At 48.2% G+C, this 17,805-nt stretch overlaps 9 protein-coding genes across 9 annotated transcripts in view; 5 read left to right on the forward strand and 4 right to left on the reverse strand.

Moving 5' to 3' along the window:
- Positions 1-1,184, reverse strand: part of FPRO_03770 (uncharacterized protein) — a gene marked incomplete at both ends in the record, with an annotated part of 2,808 nt that extends 1,624 nt beyond the window's left edge. Inside the window, one exon of the mRNA XM_031225981.1 lies at positions 64-1,184. Coding sequence (XP_031076563.1) covers positions 64-1,184 — 1,121 coding nt within the window. The remainder of the gene's footprint in view (positions 1-63) is intronic.
- Positions 1,185-2,014: 830 nt separating this feature from the next.
- On the forward strand, positions 2,015-2,497 carry FPRO_03769 (uncharacterized protein; the record flags this gene model as incomplete). Its single annotated transcript, XM_031225982.1, has 1 exon — positions 2,015-2,497. One exon carries the CDS (start codon positions 2,015-2,017, stop codon positions 2,495-2,497), a length of 483 nt encoding a protein of 160 aa, XP_031076564.1.
- Positions 2,498-4,762: 2,265 nt separating this feature from the next.
- Positions 4,763-5,095, reverse strand: FPRO_03768 (uncharacterized protein; the record flags this gene model as incomplete). Its single annotated transcript, XM_031225983.1, has 2 exons — positions 4,763-4,807; positions 4,862-5,095. 2 exons carry the CDS (start codon positions 5,093-5,095, stop codon positions 4,763-4,765), a joined length of 279 nt encoding a protein of 92 aa, XP_031076565.1.
- A 1,371-nt stretch (positions 5,096-6,466) lies between these two features.
- Positions 6,467-6,872, forward strand: FPRO_03767 (uncharacterized protein; the record flags this gene model as incomplete). Its single annotated transcript, XM_031225985.1, has 2 exons — positions 6,467-6,642; positions 6,701-6,872. The coding sequence occupies 2 exons, from the start codon at positions 6,467-6,469 to the stop codon at positions 6,870-6,872; spliced, it is 348 nt and encodes a 115-aa protein (XP_031076566.1).
- Positions 6,873-7,728: 856 nt separating this feature from the next.
- Positions 7,729-8,622, forward strand: FPRO_03766 (uncharacterized protein; the record flags this gene model as incomplete). The annotated part of the gene is made up of 3 exons (XM_031225986.1): positions 7,729-8,241; positions 8,296-8,403; positions 8,455-8,622. 3 exons carry the CDS (start codon positions 7,729-7,731, stop codon positions 8,620-8,622), a joined length of 789 nt encoding a protein of 262 aa, XP_031076567.1.
- Positions 8,623-9,363: 741 nt separating this feature from the next.
- Positions 9,364-10,790, forward strand: FPRO_03765 (HIS-3 histidine biosynthesis trifunctional protein; the record flags this gene model as incomplete). Its single annotated transcript, XM_031225987.1, has 3 exons — positions 9,364-9,737; positions 9,792-10,491; positions 10,548-10,790. The coding sequence occupies 3 exons, from the start codon at positions 9,364-9,366 to the stop codon at positions 10,788-10,790; spliced, it is 1,317 nt and encodes a 438-aa protein (XP_031076568.1).
- Positions 10,791-11,026: 236 nt separating this feature from the next.
- On the forward strand, positions 11,027-11,599 carry FPRO_03764 (uncharacterized protein; the record flags this gene model as incomplete). Its single annotated transcript, XM_031225988.1, has 1 exon — positions 11,027-11,599. The coding sequence occupies one exon, from the start codon at positions 11,027-11,029 to the stop codon at positions 11,597-11,599; it is 573 nt and encodes a 190-aa protein (XP_031076569.1).
- A 309-nt stretch (positions 11,600-11,908) lies between these two features.
- On the reverse strand, positions 11,909-14,664 carry FPRO_03763 (putative transcription factor Pig1p; the record flags this gene model as incomplete). Its single annotated transcript, XM_031225989.1, has 5 exons — positions 11,909-13,039; positions 13,112-14,076; positions 14,130-14,380; positions 14,434-14,488; positions 14,544-14,664. The coding sequence occupies 5 exons, from the start codon at positions 14,662-14,664 to the stop codon at positions 11,909-11,911; spliced, it is 2,523 nt and encodes an 840-aa protein (XP_031076570.1).
- Positions 14,665-15,177: 513 nt separating this feature from the next.
- On the reverse strand, positions 15,178-17,045 carry FPRO_03762 (uncharacterized protein; the record flags this gene model as incomplete). The annotated part of the gene is made up of 5 exons (XM_031225990.1): positions 15,178-15,395; positions 15,450-15,554; positions 15,610-16,355; positions 16,412-16,837; positions 16,900-17,045. The coding sequence occupies 5 exons, from the start codon at positions 17,043-17,045 to the stop codon at positions 15,178-15,180; spliced, it is 1,641 nt and encodes a 546-aa protein (XP_031076571.1).
- Positions 17,046-17,805: the final 760 nt, after the last annotated feature.

A 17,805-nucleotide genomic window follows, 5' to 3' on the forward strand; every position in this document is an offset into this window, starting at 1 on the left:
GTAGAAGCAGCTGAAGTCAAGGTAGTCAAGCCGCCAGTTTGGACTGAAGATAGTGTAACATACGTGACAATAGTTGTAGTGCCACCACTTGTTGCGGGAAGTGTTGTCAAGCCAGTGGTTGATGCAGTTGAAGTCACAGTGGTGAGGCCACCGCCAGGGGTTGTATACGTAACCACTGTAGTAGTGCCACCTGAGGTAGCAGGTAAGGTAGTTAGACCAGTAGTGGTACCCTGCCTAGTGATTGTAGTAAGAGCTCCGGCTGGCGCTGATGTCGTATAAGCCCTAGTAGTAGTTGGTCCACTACTAGAGACAGGTAAGGTGGCTGGACTAGTTGATATTCCTGCCATCGTAGTTGCAGTAACCAGGGAAGGTCCTGTAGCAGTGGTAATGACAGTAGTAGTACCACCGCTAGTCGCAGGCAGGGTAGTAATGCCAGTTGCGGTACCAGTCGTCGTGATTGTAGTAACAAGCCCACTGGCAAGTGAGGATGTGGCTGGGGGAATAATCACTGTGACTGTGCAATCGGTACATCCCGATGTAGGGTTGATAGTGGTGGTGCTTGACATTGTTCCAGTTACGGTCACCGTTTTCTGGCCCGGACAGGTAAAGACTGTAGTCGTACCCCCTGATGAAGCCGGGGGGACTGTAGTGATCCAAGGGGCAGTTCCGCTAACAGTAACAGTAATGCATTCATGGCATGCAGGTGCTGTTACAGTCTTGATATCGGTAACAGTAGCTGGAACAACTACCGTAGCTGAGCACTCATTGCAATGGGGAGACGGAGGGATAGTTATAGTGCTTGAAACTGTACCAGTTACAGTTACAGTCTTGCGCCCGATACAGGTAAAGACTGTAGTCTTTCCTCCGTCCGAAGCAGGGGGAACTGTAGTGACATAAGGAACGGGACCGGTAGTAGTGATAGTAATACAGTTGATGCAGAGACTTGGGACTTCGGGAGAGGTAGTTGAGTCAGGGTTATACTGCTGAGGAGGAACTAGAGTCTGGGCAGACCATGAGCCATCCGTATAAGTGCGCGTAATAGTCATAGTAGATGTTTTGCCATCATGCACAATGGCATAAGGCTGGAGCACAACATCAGTCCTATCGTCTTTGCAGGCTTCTGGCGCAGGAGCAGTGAAAACGCTGCCCACAAGGCCTAAAGCCACACATATAGTGAGACGCATGGCTTGAGCGCTATAGCGAAAACGAGTGAATGTTAAGAAGCCCAGCAGTAGAGGCGTATGGAATGAATGAATGAGTGAGTGAATGAATGAATGGATGAAAAGAGTGGGATGGTGTTTGAGATTCTCATTCACTCTTCTTTTTCTTATACATTTCGTTATTCCTTTCAACAAGATGTCTCCATCGTCTAAAGCCAGGTGAGTATCAGTCATAGTTCCCTTAAGCGGCAGGGTCACAGGGCAACCTCAGCTGAGGATGGATCTCTTAGACCAGCTGCTAAATGTAGTAAGTCTGTACCCACCTTGGGCTCGAGGTTGATGGCCACGGACTAGCGCACGGGATGTGATAGGGGTAATCTAACATGCGCCTCACTAGTACAGTCCACATCGCTTGTGAAAGAAAGAAATTATTGCATGAAAATGAGCCCTTGGCTACGTACCGCTTTGTCTACCTGTAGTGTCTGTGGCTTACATGTCGATCAGAGAATCCCAATTATCGAACTTTGTTGCTGACCCCCCTGCAATGTATTGCGGGAATGCCTGTGTTGTTGCTATAGTTCCAAGAATAAATCACAAGTCCGATGTATGAGAACCTTGAGGGGCTGCGGTGCTGTGCCCTAGCTTCGATGACAAATAGCATAGCTAATCTCCTTGAATATAAGGGGGGATTTCCCATTATGACAGATGCTCTGATAAAGAGACATAGAGTAAGAAATCGACTATAAAGTTCAGGTGACAAAGAACTATAATATAAGAGCCTAGTTATTGGTCTTTACGGAATCAAATCCTCAGACTTTACATTCGTTTATACCCCCTGATATCAAGCAGACACAATGAAACATTCGTCTGCCTTTTTGTTTTGTTCGCTCCTTTACGGAGTAGCTTCAAGCAGTGATCTCTCTTCAGACTGCATCTCGACACATCTGCTCCCTGTCATCTCCACCTCTTCTTTTGTGCCTATTCTGACTGAATTGGCGCCTGAAGCAACGCATGTCGCTCCCACTTCCATTCCTGGTGCAAGCAAGGCAGCAGAATCTGGATCTGGCTCTGGCTCAGAGCCTGAGTCTGTTTCTGGCCTGGCCAATCCCAGCAACGCCAGCCCTGCATCGGTTGAGCCAAATTTCCCCAGCGTCGGCGTTTTGTCAATCAAAGGCTCGGGTTATGTGAACCCGACTGACACTGTCCCTACGCCATCCTCGTCTGCTCATCCCGATTACGTGTCTGGGGTCCCCGGCAACATTGTTAGCAACATTAGTAGAGCTATGTATCTGGCAGGCTCTATTAGTTTGATCATTCACTTGGCCGATTTATTCTGATTGAATAACCAGCTGTGTGCTGGGCGTGACAGCCTTGAAACCAGTCAAAAATAGCCAGCTTACTGAACCAACGGACAATGGCAATGACCAATCAGTGGTCTTGGTTATATAACGCGGCTCTACCTCTTCTCGTATTTTCCTTCTTTTACTGTCTTTTTACTACAGTTCTCTGTATTTAAAAGAATTTAAATTTAAAACCATTACCCTTGTACGGAATGAATCTGATACTGTAGTATGGTCTGCTATCCTATGTGTAGTGTGCTTGATGGAGGGGTTTGGTTTACCAATTGATAGCCCAGGAGCCATGGAGATGTGCTGCAAACAACTGGTACAGGCTGTTCAAATACGAATCTCTTTTCATGACCTCAGCTTCAATTTGAAAGCTCTTCTGATAAATGTTACAATAAAAAGGCCAAAATTTACAGTGTGTCTCATTTTGTCTTGGATGAATGTTCACCACTCTGATAGTGGATCGTTTAATATGGATTCAACTGTTCATAAGGACCTGCAGACATCAAGTTTAAATTAATCAATGATATAGACTACATGATGACGTTTCGGTGTTTTTTCAGCTGACAGTGAAACGATTTCTGAATCTCAAGGATCGATAGGCGCCAGGCTCGTACTTCTTCCGTATCGAACACTAACCCCATGAGCCTGATTGGGATAACCATATGACATCAAATGAAGAAGGTGTAGCCCCTGCCCGCTAGCTTACACCAAAACCAGTCTAGCCAGTTTCTTATCCCCCCTTTTAGGCTGCTTTAGTCTAAAAGTGGAAATCTTCCCCTTGATAGCGTGCCCTGGCCCATTCGGAGCCGAGTCGTAGATCATAAACTATTGGGGAAGTTCGGGGTTGACGGTGGACAGCGATACCCCTCAACAGATCTCCGTCGCCTGATTGGCTGCTAATTCTCCCACGCTACAAGTGATGCTCGCGTTCCTGCGGCATTGTGTTTCGGGTGGCCGTCGTTATGGGGACCAAATGGGCCTTCTTGCCTCCGCGTCGGTGCAAAGTTTACTGGGCGTTAATCATAGGCCCACCAAGGTTCATCAATGTCTGTTAAAGAAGAAAGAACCGATGGTGGTGAGTTGCCTTAATAGTAGCAGATATCGCGTCAGTGATTCTTGTGCACAAGTGCAGTGTGTATTCTGGCAAGTGGTATTTAGAGTTGGTCTGGCTGAGAAATGACACTGACCCCACGTGTTGCCTCGCACATATGCACTATTGGTGGCTGGCGACTCTCGTATCCTATGACTCCGGGGTTTTTGCCTGTCCGCTTAGTCACTTTGAGCGAGCTTGCTATTTTTCTAGCTTGTTAGCTGTTTCTAAGTGGGTGTAAGTGTCCCTTGTCTGGACCTGGGCTTCCTGAATGAGCTTGGTGTCCTGAAGAGTCTTGTCATCCTCCTGACTACATACGCCAAGCTTGGATCCAGAAATTGAAGAGAAATTAGTGGCATAGCAGCGTCGTTGATAAAGTCATGATTCTAACGCTTTTAGAGTATCTCGAATTTCATGAATACCTTTGAATTAGGTTGTCCTCACTCTTCGATTAGGAAAGGTGACCATTCAGAGAAGTGGCCACATGTTTGGATCCACTCGATGCTATAGATGCAAATGATCCAAGTGATTCCAAGGTTTAGTCAAAGGCTTAATCAAAGAACATCAGCAATTCTGGATCTAGTGACAAAGTCTGAGATTCATTTTCAGCAATAGCAATCGGCTTATCACAGTTTTTATCAGCAATTGACATAATGTAATTCGACCATGAGAGACCAAGGTCTATAGTAACAAAGTCAGCTGAAACCCAAACCCTCCCAAGCAAGTATCATACTATTCTGGACCCGAAGGTGACTTCAGTGTCCCTCTCAGGAAGCGAGAGCCGAGTGTGTGACGACAGGGAGCTTAGCAGCCAGGAGCTCAGGGTGGCCCAAGACATCTGCTCCTTTTGAGACGGACTCGGACCGCTGGGCGAATGTTAAATATGGCTCTTCGTCTTATTGAATAAACTTGGCTTCGACGTTGTAATTATTCACCTGCCTCCCACTAATATTCAGATCCTTGAGTGATAAGAATTTCATCATAGCACTTATGCCTAAACCCTGTATTCTTTGGCGGTGGGGCCGGACTCCCCATTAGCTCCAATTTAAGCTTTATGGCACTGACAGCTGAAAGATATATGAGAGCTGATGATGTATGGCGTTAGCATAGATAGGAAACTTGAGTGGCTGGGTGATGAACCCTTGATATCTCAACTATCTCATTTATCGTGAGTGCCCAAACATGTTTCCCTGCACCGGCTTGGCCAACTGCTGATGTTAGCAATTGCCAGGCAAATGCTATATAGATATAGACTTACTAACAAACACTATAGCAGCTGTGATAGCCACAAAGAGCCATGATACACTAATGTTGTAGTCGTCCAAGCTCAAATGGGACTGCTGTGTCCGAATAGCGATTCTGCCGGCTAAAAATAGAGCAGAGATGCCTAGCATGGAGAGAACAATGGTAGTATTCTTTATCTCTTGGTTTGCCGAGAGATCAATGCCCTCAGGGGGATGGCCAAAGATAGCAATCACCATAGGATCAATCTCCATTCTGAAATAACATAAGTTGAACATTGAGAATTAAAAGTTGAGTGAGGCATAGAAGACTTAAAGACCACAGCAACACCACGATACATGAGTGATTTCGTCTGCTAGTCTCGGGATCCCCGGCTGTTGGTATCTCCGGCGTCTCTCGAATGACTGTAAGACAAGCGGGCCTTCTAGGGATCGCCTAGCCACATTTTGACACTTGGGTTTCTATTAAGTTTCGAATTATGCCTAATTTGGTCAAACATACCTTCATCTAGGAACTTTTGGGTAAGAAATAGAGTTACTATCAGAAAGCCTAGCGGATCTAACAGTCCAGCATTGGGATCTTCATCTTGACTCTTCCCAGCTTCCACATTGGGAAGGGAGCTTCACATTCACCTGGCTCCAACATCTTCTCTTTATAAATCACAGACTGGTCGTGTACCCATAAGTTATGTAAAGGTTACCATGCTAAATGTCGATCTTGATGATCCCTATCAACATTCAGCTCCTCTCTTATGTCTTCTTGAAACATACTAGTCTTAACACTAAGCAGCGTTACAGCGTATGATGTGTAACCGAGGACTGCCAATATGCCACATCACAGATCCTCGGCGACGATCTGATAGATATTAAAGTTTAGAATCATTCGTGTTTGACAAGTGCTTAAATTACCTATATAGGTAAGAGTGGGTTTATGTCAGTGTGGCGGAATACGTGTGCATTATCTTGGCCCCTGATATGGGACACTGGGTCGAAAATCCCTCTTCTGAGCTAGTTACGGGCTTTTAAAAGTGACAGGTACTAACCTTAGTAGCCCCTCTTGCTGCAGGGATTCAGGTTTCTGGACGATTTTATGTTAGAGAATCGAATCGAAGCAAGGCGTTAATCATATTCAATTATCGGGACTTCTCAATCACACACCTCCCCTAGCTCGTATAGCCTTGTAATAGAATGTCGCAATATGTAACACACCTACAAGATGAGGTAGTGGGCACGGAATGCGGTGGCTCCGGGAAAAGCTCAGCTCTGAACAACACTTCTTAAAACACACTTGGACATTATATCAAACTGCTGAAACTATAGCCCGTATCATACCTAACATTGGACTTCAACAGATCATTCAATGCGGTTCTCTATTCTCCGAAACAATGGTATCATCTTCTTCGGAGAGTGAGGTCTATTAGCATTGTCTAGAATTGGGAATGGTTGCAGAGATCCCCTTCAGGATAAGTCTAATATGACCTGTGAAAACTATAAAGGAGATGCATCTTCACTTCTCATCACTCAATCCTCAACACTTACAATCAGCATTCTTTTCCAACACTTAAAGTTAACACAATCACTTACACAATCACTTACACTCTTGTATTTCCGACCATACCATCCATCATGAAGGTCTTTAGCATGCTCGTTCTTCCCGCCCTTGCCCTTGGCGCTGCTACGCCCAAGGCTACGGACGAGACTCAGGTTCACAGCCTCGACCTTGGCTGTCTTGGGGCTGCCCCTAACATCCTTGACTGCGTTGGCAAGATCACTCAGGTTGATCCCCTCGGAGCGACCGACTGGTAAGCCTGCTGCTCTATTAGTATGCTATGAGAAGCAGCATTTACTAACTGGATATAGTATTACCAAGTTTGTAACTGGTATCATCGGGTGCGTTCCTGGTCTTTCCAGCCTTTCCGATATTCCTGGTTTTCCCAGTCTGCCTCCTGGCGCCGACAATGCTAGTCAGCCTGCTGGGACTCCTGCTACTCCCGCCATCCCTTCGCTTCCTGCTATCCCTGGGCTTGTTTAAGCCCCTGATGGTAGATAACAGGCTTGCAGACTTTTACTCAATTGGAGGGCGGGGCTGACTATCTTTATCGAGCTGGCGTCTTGACCGTGGTCTCTCCGACATTTGCTTTGAAAGTTGCTGTTGATATTTTAGGGGTTTGCCCTGGTGGCAAATCAATGCGCTTGGAGACTTTTACTCATATGGAGGACGAGGCTGACTATCTTTACCGAGCGGGCTACTTGGCAATGGTCTCTGACATTTGTTTGAAAGTTGGTTTTGTATTTTATTGGTTTTGGAATTCGATAAACTCATTGTGCATACCGGGTCCGTAATGTCGATTTTCCTTCGGCATGTCTGCGCAATCAAACATTTCTATTACCTTTAAATCGTTCGTTAACCGGGGAAAGTTCAAACACGGTGATATGTTGGTGCGATGAGCGCTGCTTGGCAATGCAAGAGGGTTTATTTATTACATAATCTGTTTAACTCTAATCTCTTTTACTTGGGCCTAATATATACAGTTTTCTATACTTATTAACCCTTAACTATAATACTTTTAACCCGATTTTATAGCTTAGCCGTATTTTAATTTACCCTTTTTCCTTCTTTCTATTTTGTTTAGTTGACTTTCTAGCTCTCATAAATTAAATAGATAGATAATACGGTGCCCCGAACCATGCTTCGGCTTGTGGACAATTGTGGGGAGGCGAGAGGATGCCGGTCTCGGAATGAGGGGTACGTCGGGCCGCAGTTCGATTGGTCTGGTCTAGAAGTAGGTATTCGAGGCCGCAACCCGCAGTTGCCGAGCATCATGTCCTTGATGCAGTCAACAACAAAGCCTTTCTCATCAACAGATACAGTCTCACGTGCAACTACAATGTCCATGTCCAAAGTAGCCCTGGTCACTGCTGCAAGCAGTGGTCTCGGCGCAGCCATTGCTCGTATGCTAGCTGTCGACCTAGGAATGAACGTCGTCATCAACTTCAACAGCAACGAATCCCGTGCCAAAGAGCTAGTATCAAAGCTACAAGCCGAGTGCCAGAAAAAGCACGCAGGCTCAAACATCTCGATACAGGCCATTCAAGCGGATACATGCGACGAGCTGCAGATCAAATCACTCGTCGACGATGCAGCATCGAGGTTTGGCGGTCGTCTAGATGTTGTCATATCGAATGTTGGATGGACAAAGATGCGCCAGTTCTCAGACATCGATGATAATGTTGACGAAGACGACTGGGATCGATGTTATGTTGCCAATGTTAAGAGCCATCTGTGGCTTTTCCATGCGGCGAAGCGCTATCTTGAAGAGAGCAACAAGCGAGAAGCTGGAGTGCCTGTTTTTGTGTCTACAGCCAGCTTAGCCGGAGTCATCCCCAGCGGAAGCAGCGTGGTATGTTAATCTGACACCAGGAAGTCTTCTCATTCACTGATTGTCGCCGTGTAGCCGTATGCAGTCACAAAAGCTGCACAGATCCATCTCGGCAAATGTCTCGCCAAGATCGCTGCGCCGTCAATCAGAGTGAACACCATCTCACCAGGCATATTACTTACTGTATGTGATTCTCTTCCAGTTGTTCGGGGATTTAATCTCATCTTTGTACAGGAATGGGGTCTTTCGTTCCCCGCAGATCGACTTGAAATTGCTCGCAACACAAATAAGTTGGGGCGTTTTGCCACAGTTGAAGACGTTGCGGAGCAAGTTAAAGCTTTTGTCGTGTCTAAATCAGTAACTGGACAGAATGGGGTCATCGATGCCGGTTTCGGTTTATGATAAAGCATCTAAATGCTTCAGGAAACGGTGTAGCTTCGGAAACCTGGCATACGCAACCACGGCGCTATACAATAGATACATGAAATTGCAGTTGATATTTCCCTCACGGAATTAACCCTGGAATGAATACGCTATATGCAATTCTGACCAAGCTTGTCAACGCTTTATCTAAATATATACTGCATATATAATGATTTTCCTTTATGTTAACATCTTGGTTTTATATCTTGCTTATTTTCTTTTTCTGCCATACACTTTACTGACTCCCTGTCTCCTTACACAATCAAGATAGTGTAGGGTAGGTAGGTCCCACAATTGTGTAGCTGAATAGATTACAAATTACATATCTTAAGCCCCATTTTGGCTGAATTTAATAGACCAACTAAGAACCTGTATCATCAGCGAGGAGATGCTTAGATAAGCTCACCATGTCTTGACAGAGCTTTTGTTACGGTTAGTCTTGGCTCAATGTTGGGAGGTTTTCTTTCTCGCCAGGGTTTGGCCTAGCCAGGGTTCGTCGCCCACATTTCCGAGTCCCACCCCCGCAAAGCCGATCCGTGAACGCGCTGCTCTGCACGGAGTAGACCGGGGAACATCAAGGGGCAGAATGGAATTCCAGTGAGGCTCAATATCATGTGCTATAAGGGCTGACTTGGCTTAATGAGAAGACAGAAGAAATACTCTCAAGATCATCTCTTTGTATTCACGTAATCAGCAACACCAAGCTAAACTTATTCCATCATGGCTCGAACACATCTCAAGCGTCCCGCCTCGGCCAACTCGACGAGTAAAGCCACCAATGGTTCACTGCCTGATGTCCCCAGGATAGTCAAGGATGTAATTGATAGCGTCCGGCGAGAAGGTGATGCTGCTGTGCAGCGTTACAGCGAGCAATTCGACAAATGGTCTCCTTCCAGCTTCAAGCTGTCTAAAGAGGACATCGATCAAGTCATTGCTCGAGTCCCAGAGCAAGTCATCAAAGATATCAAAGCAGTGCAATCCAACGTTCGAAAGTTTGCAGAGGCTCAGTTGAACTCAATCAAAGAGTTTGAGATCGAGATGGCTCCTGGTGTATTTCTGGGTCAGAAGAACAATCCTATTGACTCAGTTGGAGCGTGAGTACTTTATATCTCAGACTGACAGTTCTCTATGTGCTAATGACTGTCTAGATATATCCCTGGAGGGCGGTATCCCTTGTTGGCCTCTGCGCACATGACCATTTTGACGGCCAAGGTTGCTGGTGTCAGAAATGTAGTAGCCTGTACGCCCCCCGCAGCGGGTGAGATTCCCCTGGCCACAGTTGCCGCCATGCATCTCGCAGGGGCAGATGAGATCTTCATCCTTGGTGGCATTCAAGCTGTCGCAGCAATGGCGATCGGCACGGAAACTGTCCCCAAGGTCGACTTCATCGCCGGACCAGGCAACGCTTTCGTTGCCGAGGCAAAGAGGCAGTTGTTTGGCCAGATTGGAATCGACCTTTTTGCCGGGCCAACTGAAGTTTTGATCGTGGCGGATGAAACAGCAGATCCGTACATGATCGCCACCGATTTGCTTTCTCAGGCTGAGCATGGACCAGACACACCTGCTGTCTTGATCTGTACCTCGGCTGAAGTTGCAGAGAGTGCCATAAAGTACTGCGATGATCAGCTGGCTTCTCTCAAGACAGCAGCTGTGGCTAGTGTCTCATGGCGTGACTACGGGGAGGTTATTCTCGCCGATACGGTTGACGAGGCCTATCAGATTGCCGACGAATTTGCTTCCGAACATGTACAAATTCTCACTGCGAACCCCAGAGAGGCGCTTACCAAGATGCAACACTACGGAGCATTATTTCTGGGCCCCATGACCTGCGTCTCTTTCGGTGATAAGGTAAGAAGTGCCGAATCCCTCTTGCAAGCCACCAAGACTAACATTGTTGCGATCAGTGTATTGGCACAAACCACGTTCTACCCACGAAGCACGCGGCAAGATATACTGGCGGTTTGTGGGTAGGAAAGTTCCTCCGCACTGTGACCTATCAGGAAGTCAAGTCTGCTCAGGCAAGCGGTGAACTTGGTCAGCTCTGTGGGAGAGCTGCGCGGGTAGAGCTCTTTGAGGGTCACGCGAGGTCTGGAGACATTCGTGCGCATCGATACATCGGGGACAAATTTGAGTGGATCAAGCCGTAGTTGGAGATTTAGAAAAGAATGATACACTGTCCTTACTCTATAGCTACCCTCGTTTTGTAGCCGATGAACGTTTTAGTTTCTCGGGACCACTCCTTGCCCTCCACATCCGAAGTAAACTTTGAGCTATTCACGGCCAGGCTTGAAAGGAAACTGCTGAGTCTTCTTTAATACTAATAGTTCTCCCCCTCCATGCATTTGTGCTCACCAAGCTGCATTCACATACATACACAACCAGGATGGACAACAAAACACCTGCCGACAACGCACGAAAGGATCTGAGAACGATCAAGCGGTTCGTCACAACGCACACTTCTGAAGGCACCACGACCTTTTCAGACGCCTTACCCGAGGACGCTCCCTTCCAAACCCTACCAGACAATGTCGACTTTGCGCTCTGTTACGCGACCGACAAATTCCCCGTCAACCTGAACGACGAAGCAGATATTGAAACATATCGACACTATACCGAAAACCTTCCAGGCATTACTCTGCCGACTGGCACAGTCCTTCGCGTCGTCGATATACCTCCTGGCGCTATATCGCCAATGCATCGCACAATCAGTTTGGACTATGGAGTCGTCTTGGAAGGGGAGATTGACTTGATCCTCGACTCTGGAGAGAAGCGAGTCATGAAGAGGGGTGATATCTCGGTTCAGCGGGGGACCAATCATGCGTGGAAGAACAGGAGCGAAAAGTCATGGGCGAGAATGCTCTATGTTTTGCAGCCGGCTACAAGTCTGAGAGTTGCCGGTCAAGAACTCCGCGATAACTCAACGCATACCATTCCTGGGTATGAGGAGAAGGAGTAAACACAGACTATCGGGTCTACATACAAGTCAAGCATGTGAGCTTCGATAGCAAATTGAACTATTATTGCCTCAAAAGATCTCGAGTCATGTAATGACGTGCTATCATCTTAAATTTTGTCAGACAAGCTAGCGTAATCACAGCCTCAAGAGATTTATGTCAATGGATGTTCAGGGACCACCTGTCAACGTGCAGGTCTGTCACAGCCTACTCCTTGCTAGGGTGAGACTAGTGAACTAAGCAGCACCGATGCGGAGGAGGGGTGGCATTCCGCACTCAACATCCCATCCCCCACATCGGCTTCGCTCTGCCTATACGTCGATTTCGGCTCGGCCCAGCTTGTCCAGAAGCTGTTCAAGGTTCTCGACCAGAGGCGGGATAGCGTCGACGTGCGAGAAATTGGCACTCAAAATACCAACAACATAGTTCACGACCGCCTCCCGGTCCATCAATCGGATGGGGGAACTACCGTGCTGAGGTGCACATGGTTGAATGATTGCAACCGAAGGCACCCCTCGGCTGATGAACCTCTGAACGAGTGGAGATTCCGGCCCGTTCAAACAGACCATCTCCTCAGGGTTAAGAATTGGATCATTCTTATTTGCTCCCTTGACTTGTGACACCACCGCATAGGCCCAGAGGGCAAGGTTCGCTTGATATAAAGCAATAGTGTAAAAGCCCCGGAGCCGACCAGGCTCGAACATCTCTGCTGCTCTTATGATCTGGCCGGCGTACCATATTGCTTTCCGTGACTCTGGGCTGTTGGTCCAGTCTAGAAGTACAGACAGAGCGTGCCGGGCATCACTCTGGTGTCCCTTGCCCGCAAACAGCTCAACCTCCTCAAAAGGAATGTGCAAGTGCATATAGACGAGATGATACATCATGGTCACCGGACCATCCTGCCAGCCTGCCTCATCGCCCATCATATTGACGCGGAATCGATGCAATATCTGGATTATCTCTTGCTGCCGAAGAGTCAATGCTGGGTCCGAGTGTGTCGGTTTGTTTAGCACGGCAATGGTTTGTAGACATTGCCAGACCATTCCCCAGATACCGGAAAGGATGACAAGCTGACAAAACGAAACGTCATAGCCGCTGTCGATTTCTGCAGCGTTGCGGAAGTAGTCGTGCAACGAAACCCTTGCGTGTAGGCGCTTCTCCCTCAAGTATATGGCTTTCCATCCCTCTGCATCTTTGGCAAGCCAGAGATCACTAGACTCTGGCAGAGGAGTCTTGAGCTCCGAGAAAGATATCAAGGGACATGTCGACATAGCAATGCTGACTTGAGTATCTTGAATAAAGCAGTGATATATGAGTCTGTTGTAATTCTCTTGCTCAATCCAAGCAAGCCACTTGTTCTGTAAGGTTTCGCCTGTGTCTTCTGGCAAAGGAGGGTCAGCCGCGGTATAGGCATTACTAAATCTTCTACCGCGCCGTAGCATCTGTGCCGAATTAGCAGCCACTCGACGCTAAAATGAAACTTGAGACAAGTTAGCAGGAAAGAGATGACATACTGTGAAGGGCATCTGGCGCTGGCTCTCTGCAATCTCCATCTTCCTCTTAATACCACTCCACAGCCCCATCTCAATATCCAGCACAAAGGCTTGGAGAGCCCAGAGAGCTCTCGTCATAGAATTCGCTCTTTCAAACATCACAGGCAACGACAAACGAGCCACCTCATGGAGAGCAAAACCAAGAGAATGCAGGATCTTGGAGTCGGCAAACATAGTGCCCATGTTGACGATGGTGAGAATAAGCTCTGCACCTTGTTGGTTTGGTTCGAACGAAGGGCCATGTATCCACGAGTCGGTCTGCACACTATGGTGAGAAAAGAAGCTCTCGATGAGCTTGGAAAGAATCTCGGGGTGGGGGAATGCTCTGATGATGGCGAGTTTACTTTCTGGCTTACAAGCGTTCAGTGTCAACAGCAGCAGCTGGTCTCTGAGTCCAACAGAGAGTGGTTTGAACCGCTGACTGCTTATTTCCAAGCTGTTAAGCTGGATGGCGTCCTGAGGGCTGTCACCGAGAACAGACAGGGCTTTGATGTTGGAGTTGAGGTGGTCATTTTGCGAAGGCTCCCACATTCCTAGTGCTGATTCCTTATACGCGACATGTCCCAACACAGCTGGGCGAGCACTATTGGCCGGATTCGGTGTTTGAACCTGAAGGTTGAATGCTGCGGATGCCTTTGGCTCCAGTAGGATTCCATTGTAATAAAATGATGGACTGCAGGGCAGGTCCCAGAGATCCATGGCAACATCGTCGAACCGCGTATCCCCGTCGACGCGGAAGTCCAAGGGACCGTGGGACAGAAGCGGATCGTACATGTGGTGGTGAATGCTAGCCAGGTCGGCCTGTTCTATCGGACGGCTCTCCTGTCCCTCTACGGGAGTCATGACCCCTTTCAGGAACTTGGAGAAGTCGTCTTCTGATAAGCTTAGCTGACTCGGTTCTAGCACGGGTATGAATAGTTCTTGGTCTGCTTTGTTTAGCAATCGGCCCCCAAAAAGGAGCGACAGACGCTATTCTCACCTATGGTGGACTGAATGCTAGTGTCTGGTGATGTCTTTTCTCCTATCTCTGTAAAGCGCGTATCTCTCTCACAGGTGATTCCCTTGGCCACGCAGCGTCTGCAGGACGGATCCTCATCGCACTTAAGCTTGGATCCCGCACAAGCTTTACAAGCTTGAGCAACACGAGGCGCAGCATTGGACATGCGCTTGTATCGCTTCGCACCAGAGTCTGAGCCATTATGTCCAAGCACATGACGTTTGAGGATATCTCTTGTCGACGCAATAAGGTTAGTGATTGCCAACTTGGTAGTGTGATCACATACTGGCGCCCAAAGGCCTTATCGCAAACATGACAGCGGAACGGCTTATCTTGCGCATCTGTAGTGAATGTTAGTAAATTGGAAGACGGGGGCATTGCACTGCTGCCACTGACGAGATCGGATATGACGGGTCAAGTGGTCCACGCGCCCGAAGGAGCGTTGGCAGTAGGAGCATTGGAAAGGGTTCTGTTGAGGAGACGACAGGCGTCTCTTTGTCGTGGCTGGAGCGCTCATATCGTTTGTGACTGCCAGACCAGAGATGAAAAAATGATCATTGTCACGGTGGAAGGATGGTTGTGATGTTGCTGGGCTGGACCGGTCTGCGTTGCGCCATGATCCTAACTAGGGTGAGTTACGACTAACTTAGTATGGTAAATTCTGGGGTTTTCGGGATGTGGGCGATGCGGGGAAAAGGACACTAGTACAGGGATCTTCGTGTCAATGACCCTAGGGTAGGCATGACATTGGAAGGGGGGCATGCTTAAAGGGAGCGGTGTCGAGCAGGCAATGAGCAACTGTTGTTAAATGGGGGTTTCTTATCTGTTGTCGTGACTGCACTTGATCCTTGCATAGCGAGGATAGGATCGACATTGAAATAACAAGTCTCTGAGTGGCGATCTCATCGAAAGGTAATTAATTGTTGGTAGCAACATGCAATTTCTCAAAAAATACTGACTGGCTACCACTATCAAACATCGTGCTTCATCATACCAGGCTTACATATCGTGTCTGAATTCCTGAAAATATCTACTCGCCCACCTCGCGATCCACATTCCAGTGAACAAATTTCTCAATGTAGCCCCAGCTCCACGTAGCATGGCGAATCCTTCGACCCCAAATATAGATAGGCACCCAGCACAGAATAACAGCCCCTGAGATTCCAGCCATGGCACCAAATGCATTTGCATATCCACTCTTATCAATCCATGGATTAGTGTAGAAAGAGAGGAGAAAACCGAAAGCAGCTACATTTCGTCAGCTTCGTTGATCACGCCAGCCTCTGGAGACAGTAGACTTACACTTGAACGCCAGCTGCGTGACTGCTAACTCTCCTGCAACGGGACGGTAGCTGTCAATTGTGTAGACCAAGCTTACGTTGGTAGCTTGAACGATTGCCATGTTCACTATCGACTCGAGTAAGCATTTACAATTGCGGGAGACAGTTCTGCGCAGACTTACAAAGACCCAGACCAAGGGTAGGGACAATCCAGTGCCAGTTGCGATCGATGCCTACACCGTATAGAACCAAGGACAGCGGCGCGACCACAAGCGAGATGAGAATAGCAGGTAATCGCATCTCTGGCTCTCGAATACCACCATTCTTCCGAGTCAGCCGATCCGCCACCTTGTCACTAAAGTGACCTCCAAAGAATGCACCGACACCAGCCCCTATGGGACACGAGATGAAGCATAAGCCGGATTGCCACGGCTTGAAGCCATACGTGGCGCTAAAAGCTACAGCAAAGTTGGAGCTGATGGCAACGAGGAAGCCGATGGTAACAGACATGACGAGGGTAGCCCAAAGCACCGGAGGAAGGGTGAGGAGGACAATTGGCCGGAAGAATAGCTTGAGCAAGGACTCTTTCGTGTGTGTACCGCTGTACAGGGACAGATTTTGCCAAAATGTGCGCTTTGTGGCTGGCGCATTAGGTACGTGCCCAGATGCCGAGGCTTCATCAAACTGCACCTTCTCAATGTCCTCATCCTGATCCTTGCGATTGGTTTCGATATGCGTATGCGTTCCTTCAGTGACCTCCTGACGGTTGTAGACGGTCTCAGGGAATGTGAAGATGATGAGAATGGTACACACTCCAATCAAGGCAACCGATACCCAGTATATATATCGCCAGCTCAGGTTGATGGTGATGAGTCCAGCAACAATGATTCCAGCACCTACACCAGCGGATAGTGCAGTGGTATATATCCTATTCATGTGGGTGGTTAGGCAAGCCAAGTTAGGCATATAAACATGGTCACTTACGCCATGGCGGCACCTCTCTCGTGCAGGAAGAACAAGTCCGAGATCGTCAAAGGGGCAAGACACTCAGCGACGCCCGAGGCGAAGCCCATGAGGATACGCGCAGCCAAGGCACTGCCGTACGTAGTAGCACCACCAGCCCAAGCAGCGACGGCTGTATAGAGTATAAAGGACGTAACATAGGTAGGTCGACGGCCGAACTTTGCAACGAAGGGCATCCATATCAGGTTTCCCATGCCCTGGAGAAGAGCAGTGGTGGTGAAGAAATAGGCGATCTTGGAAACCTGGGCACTGAAATCGGGGCCAGGTGGGCCGAAGAAGGACTCGGTGGTACTGACGATGGCGACAGACGGTCCAGCCGCCAGGAAGTTGCTGAAGAAAATGGCGCATGAGACGAGGACGGCGATGTAGAATCGGTATGGCTTGGACCTATATCGTGCTTAGCAGACTTCACATGGATGAGAACGTATGCCTAGTAAGAGATGGCTTACCAGTTGAGAGGATCATTGGGATCATTCGTTGGGGTTGGTATGAGTATTATCTCGTTGGTCTCTTCATTGCGGAGGCGCAGACCTCCCAGCATATCGTTACGGCCATCAGCCGTGCCCGTGTTGGTCTTGCGAATATCGATAGACATGGTGTTGATGTACAAGGGGCCAAGGGATAACAATTAACGAGTTGGCTGAGGAACAGCAGAAGCTGACGAATCGCGAGCCTCAGGCAAAAAGAATAGGAGCGGCTGTCGAATGTCCTAGAGCCCTTGAAAAGCTGAATGGGTGAAAGAGGGCATATCGGAATGTATTTAAGCTCGAATACGACCTGCGCAGCCTAACAGACACTCAGGTTGGCGAGCATGCACTGAATGTGTTGATGGCTGGCATTGGTTAGCTAGCCTGGAAAGGGGGACAAAATCTGCTAGCGACGCGCTCTAACGCGGATGAGGGGCGGCTCCACCAACCACTAGCGTGTCTTCCCCACGGGGATCAATGCAGTGAAAGCAGATGCTCTAGATAGCACAGAGTCTCTTTCCGATGCTCCCCAGAAAACCCCACAAAGTGCAAGGGTACGTGACTCTGCTGGGTTGCAGAATCAAGTAGAGTGGCACAGTGTTTTCTGGTCTAAATGGGCTAGAGGATAGGATAGTGACAGGCCCTGCCGCATTAGCTTAAAGTGGTTTGGTGTCGACCACAAGCCGATCCGATGTGGTCTTGAACCCCTCAATCGTCTTCGGCCCCTCCTATAGTTGTCGATGTGAGAAAAGAGTACATGGAAGTCGTGCATCGGGACCGTAATCATGATTCTGCCCAAAATGCCGAGGTTAAGGTTCAAAGGATCCTGGTGCGTAATCCGTTTCAGCACATTTAGATAAGACGCAGGCCATTGCTCTACAGACATAA

This window comes from Fusarium proliferatum, assembly GCF_900067095.1.
Source record: "Fusarium proliferatum ET1 genome assembly, contig: FPRO_scaffold002, whole genome shotgun sequence".
NCBI lineage: Eukaryota > Fungi > Ascomycota > Sordariomycetes > Hypocreales > Nectriaceae > Fusarium > Fusarium proliferatum.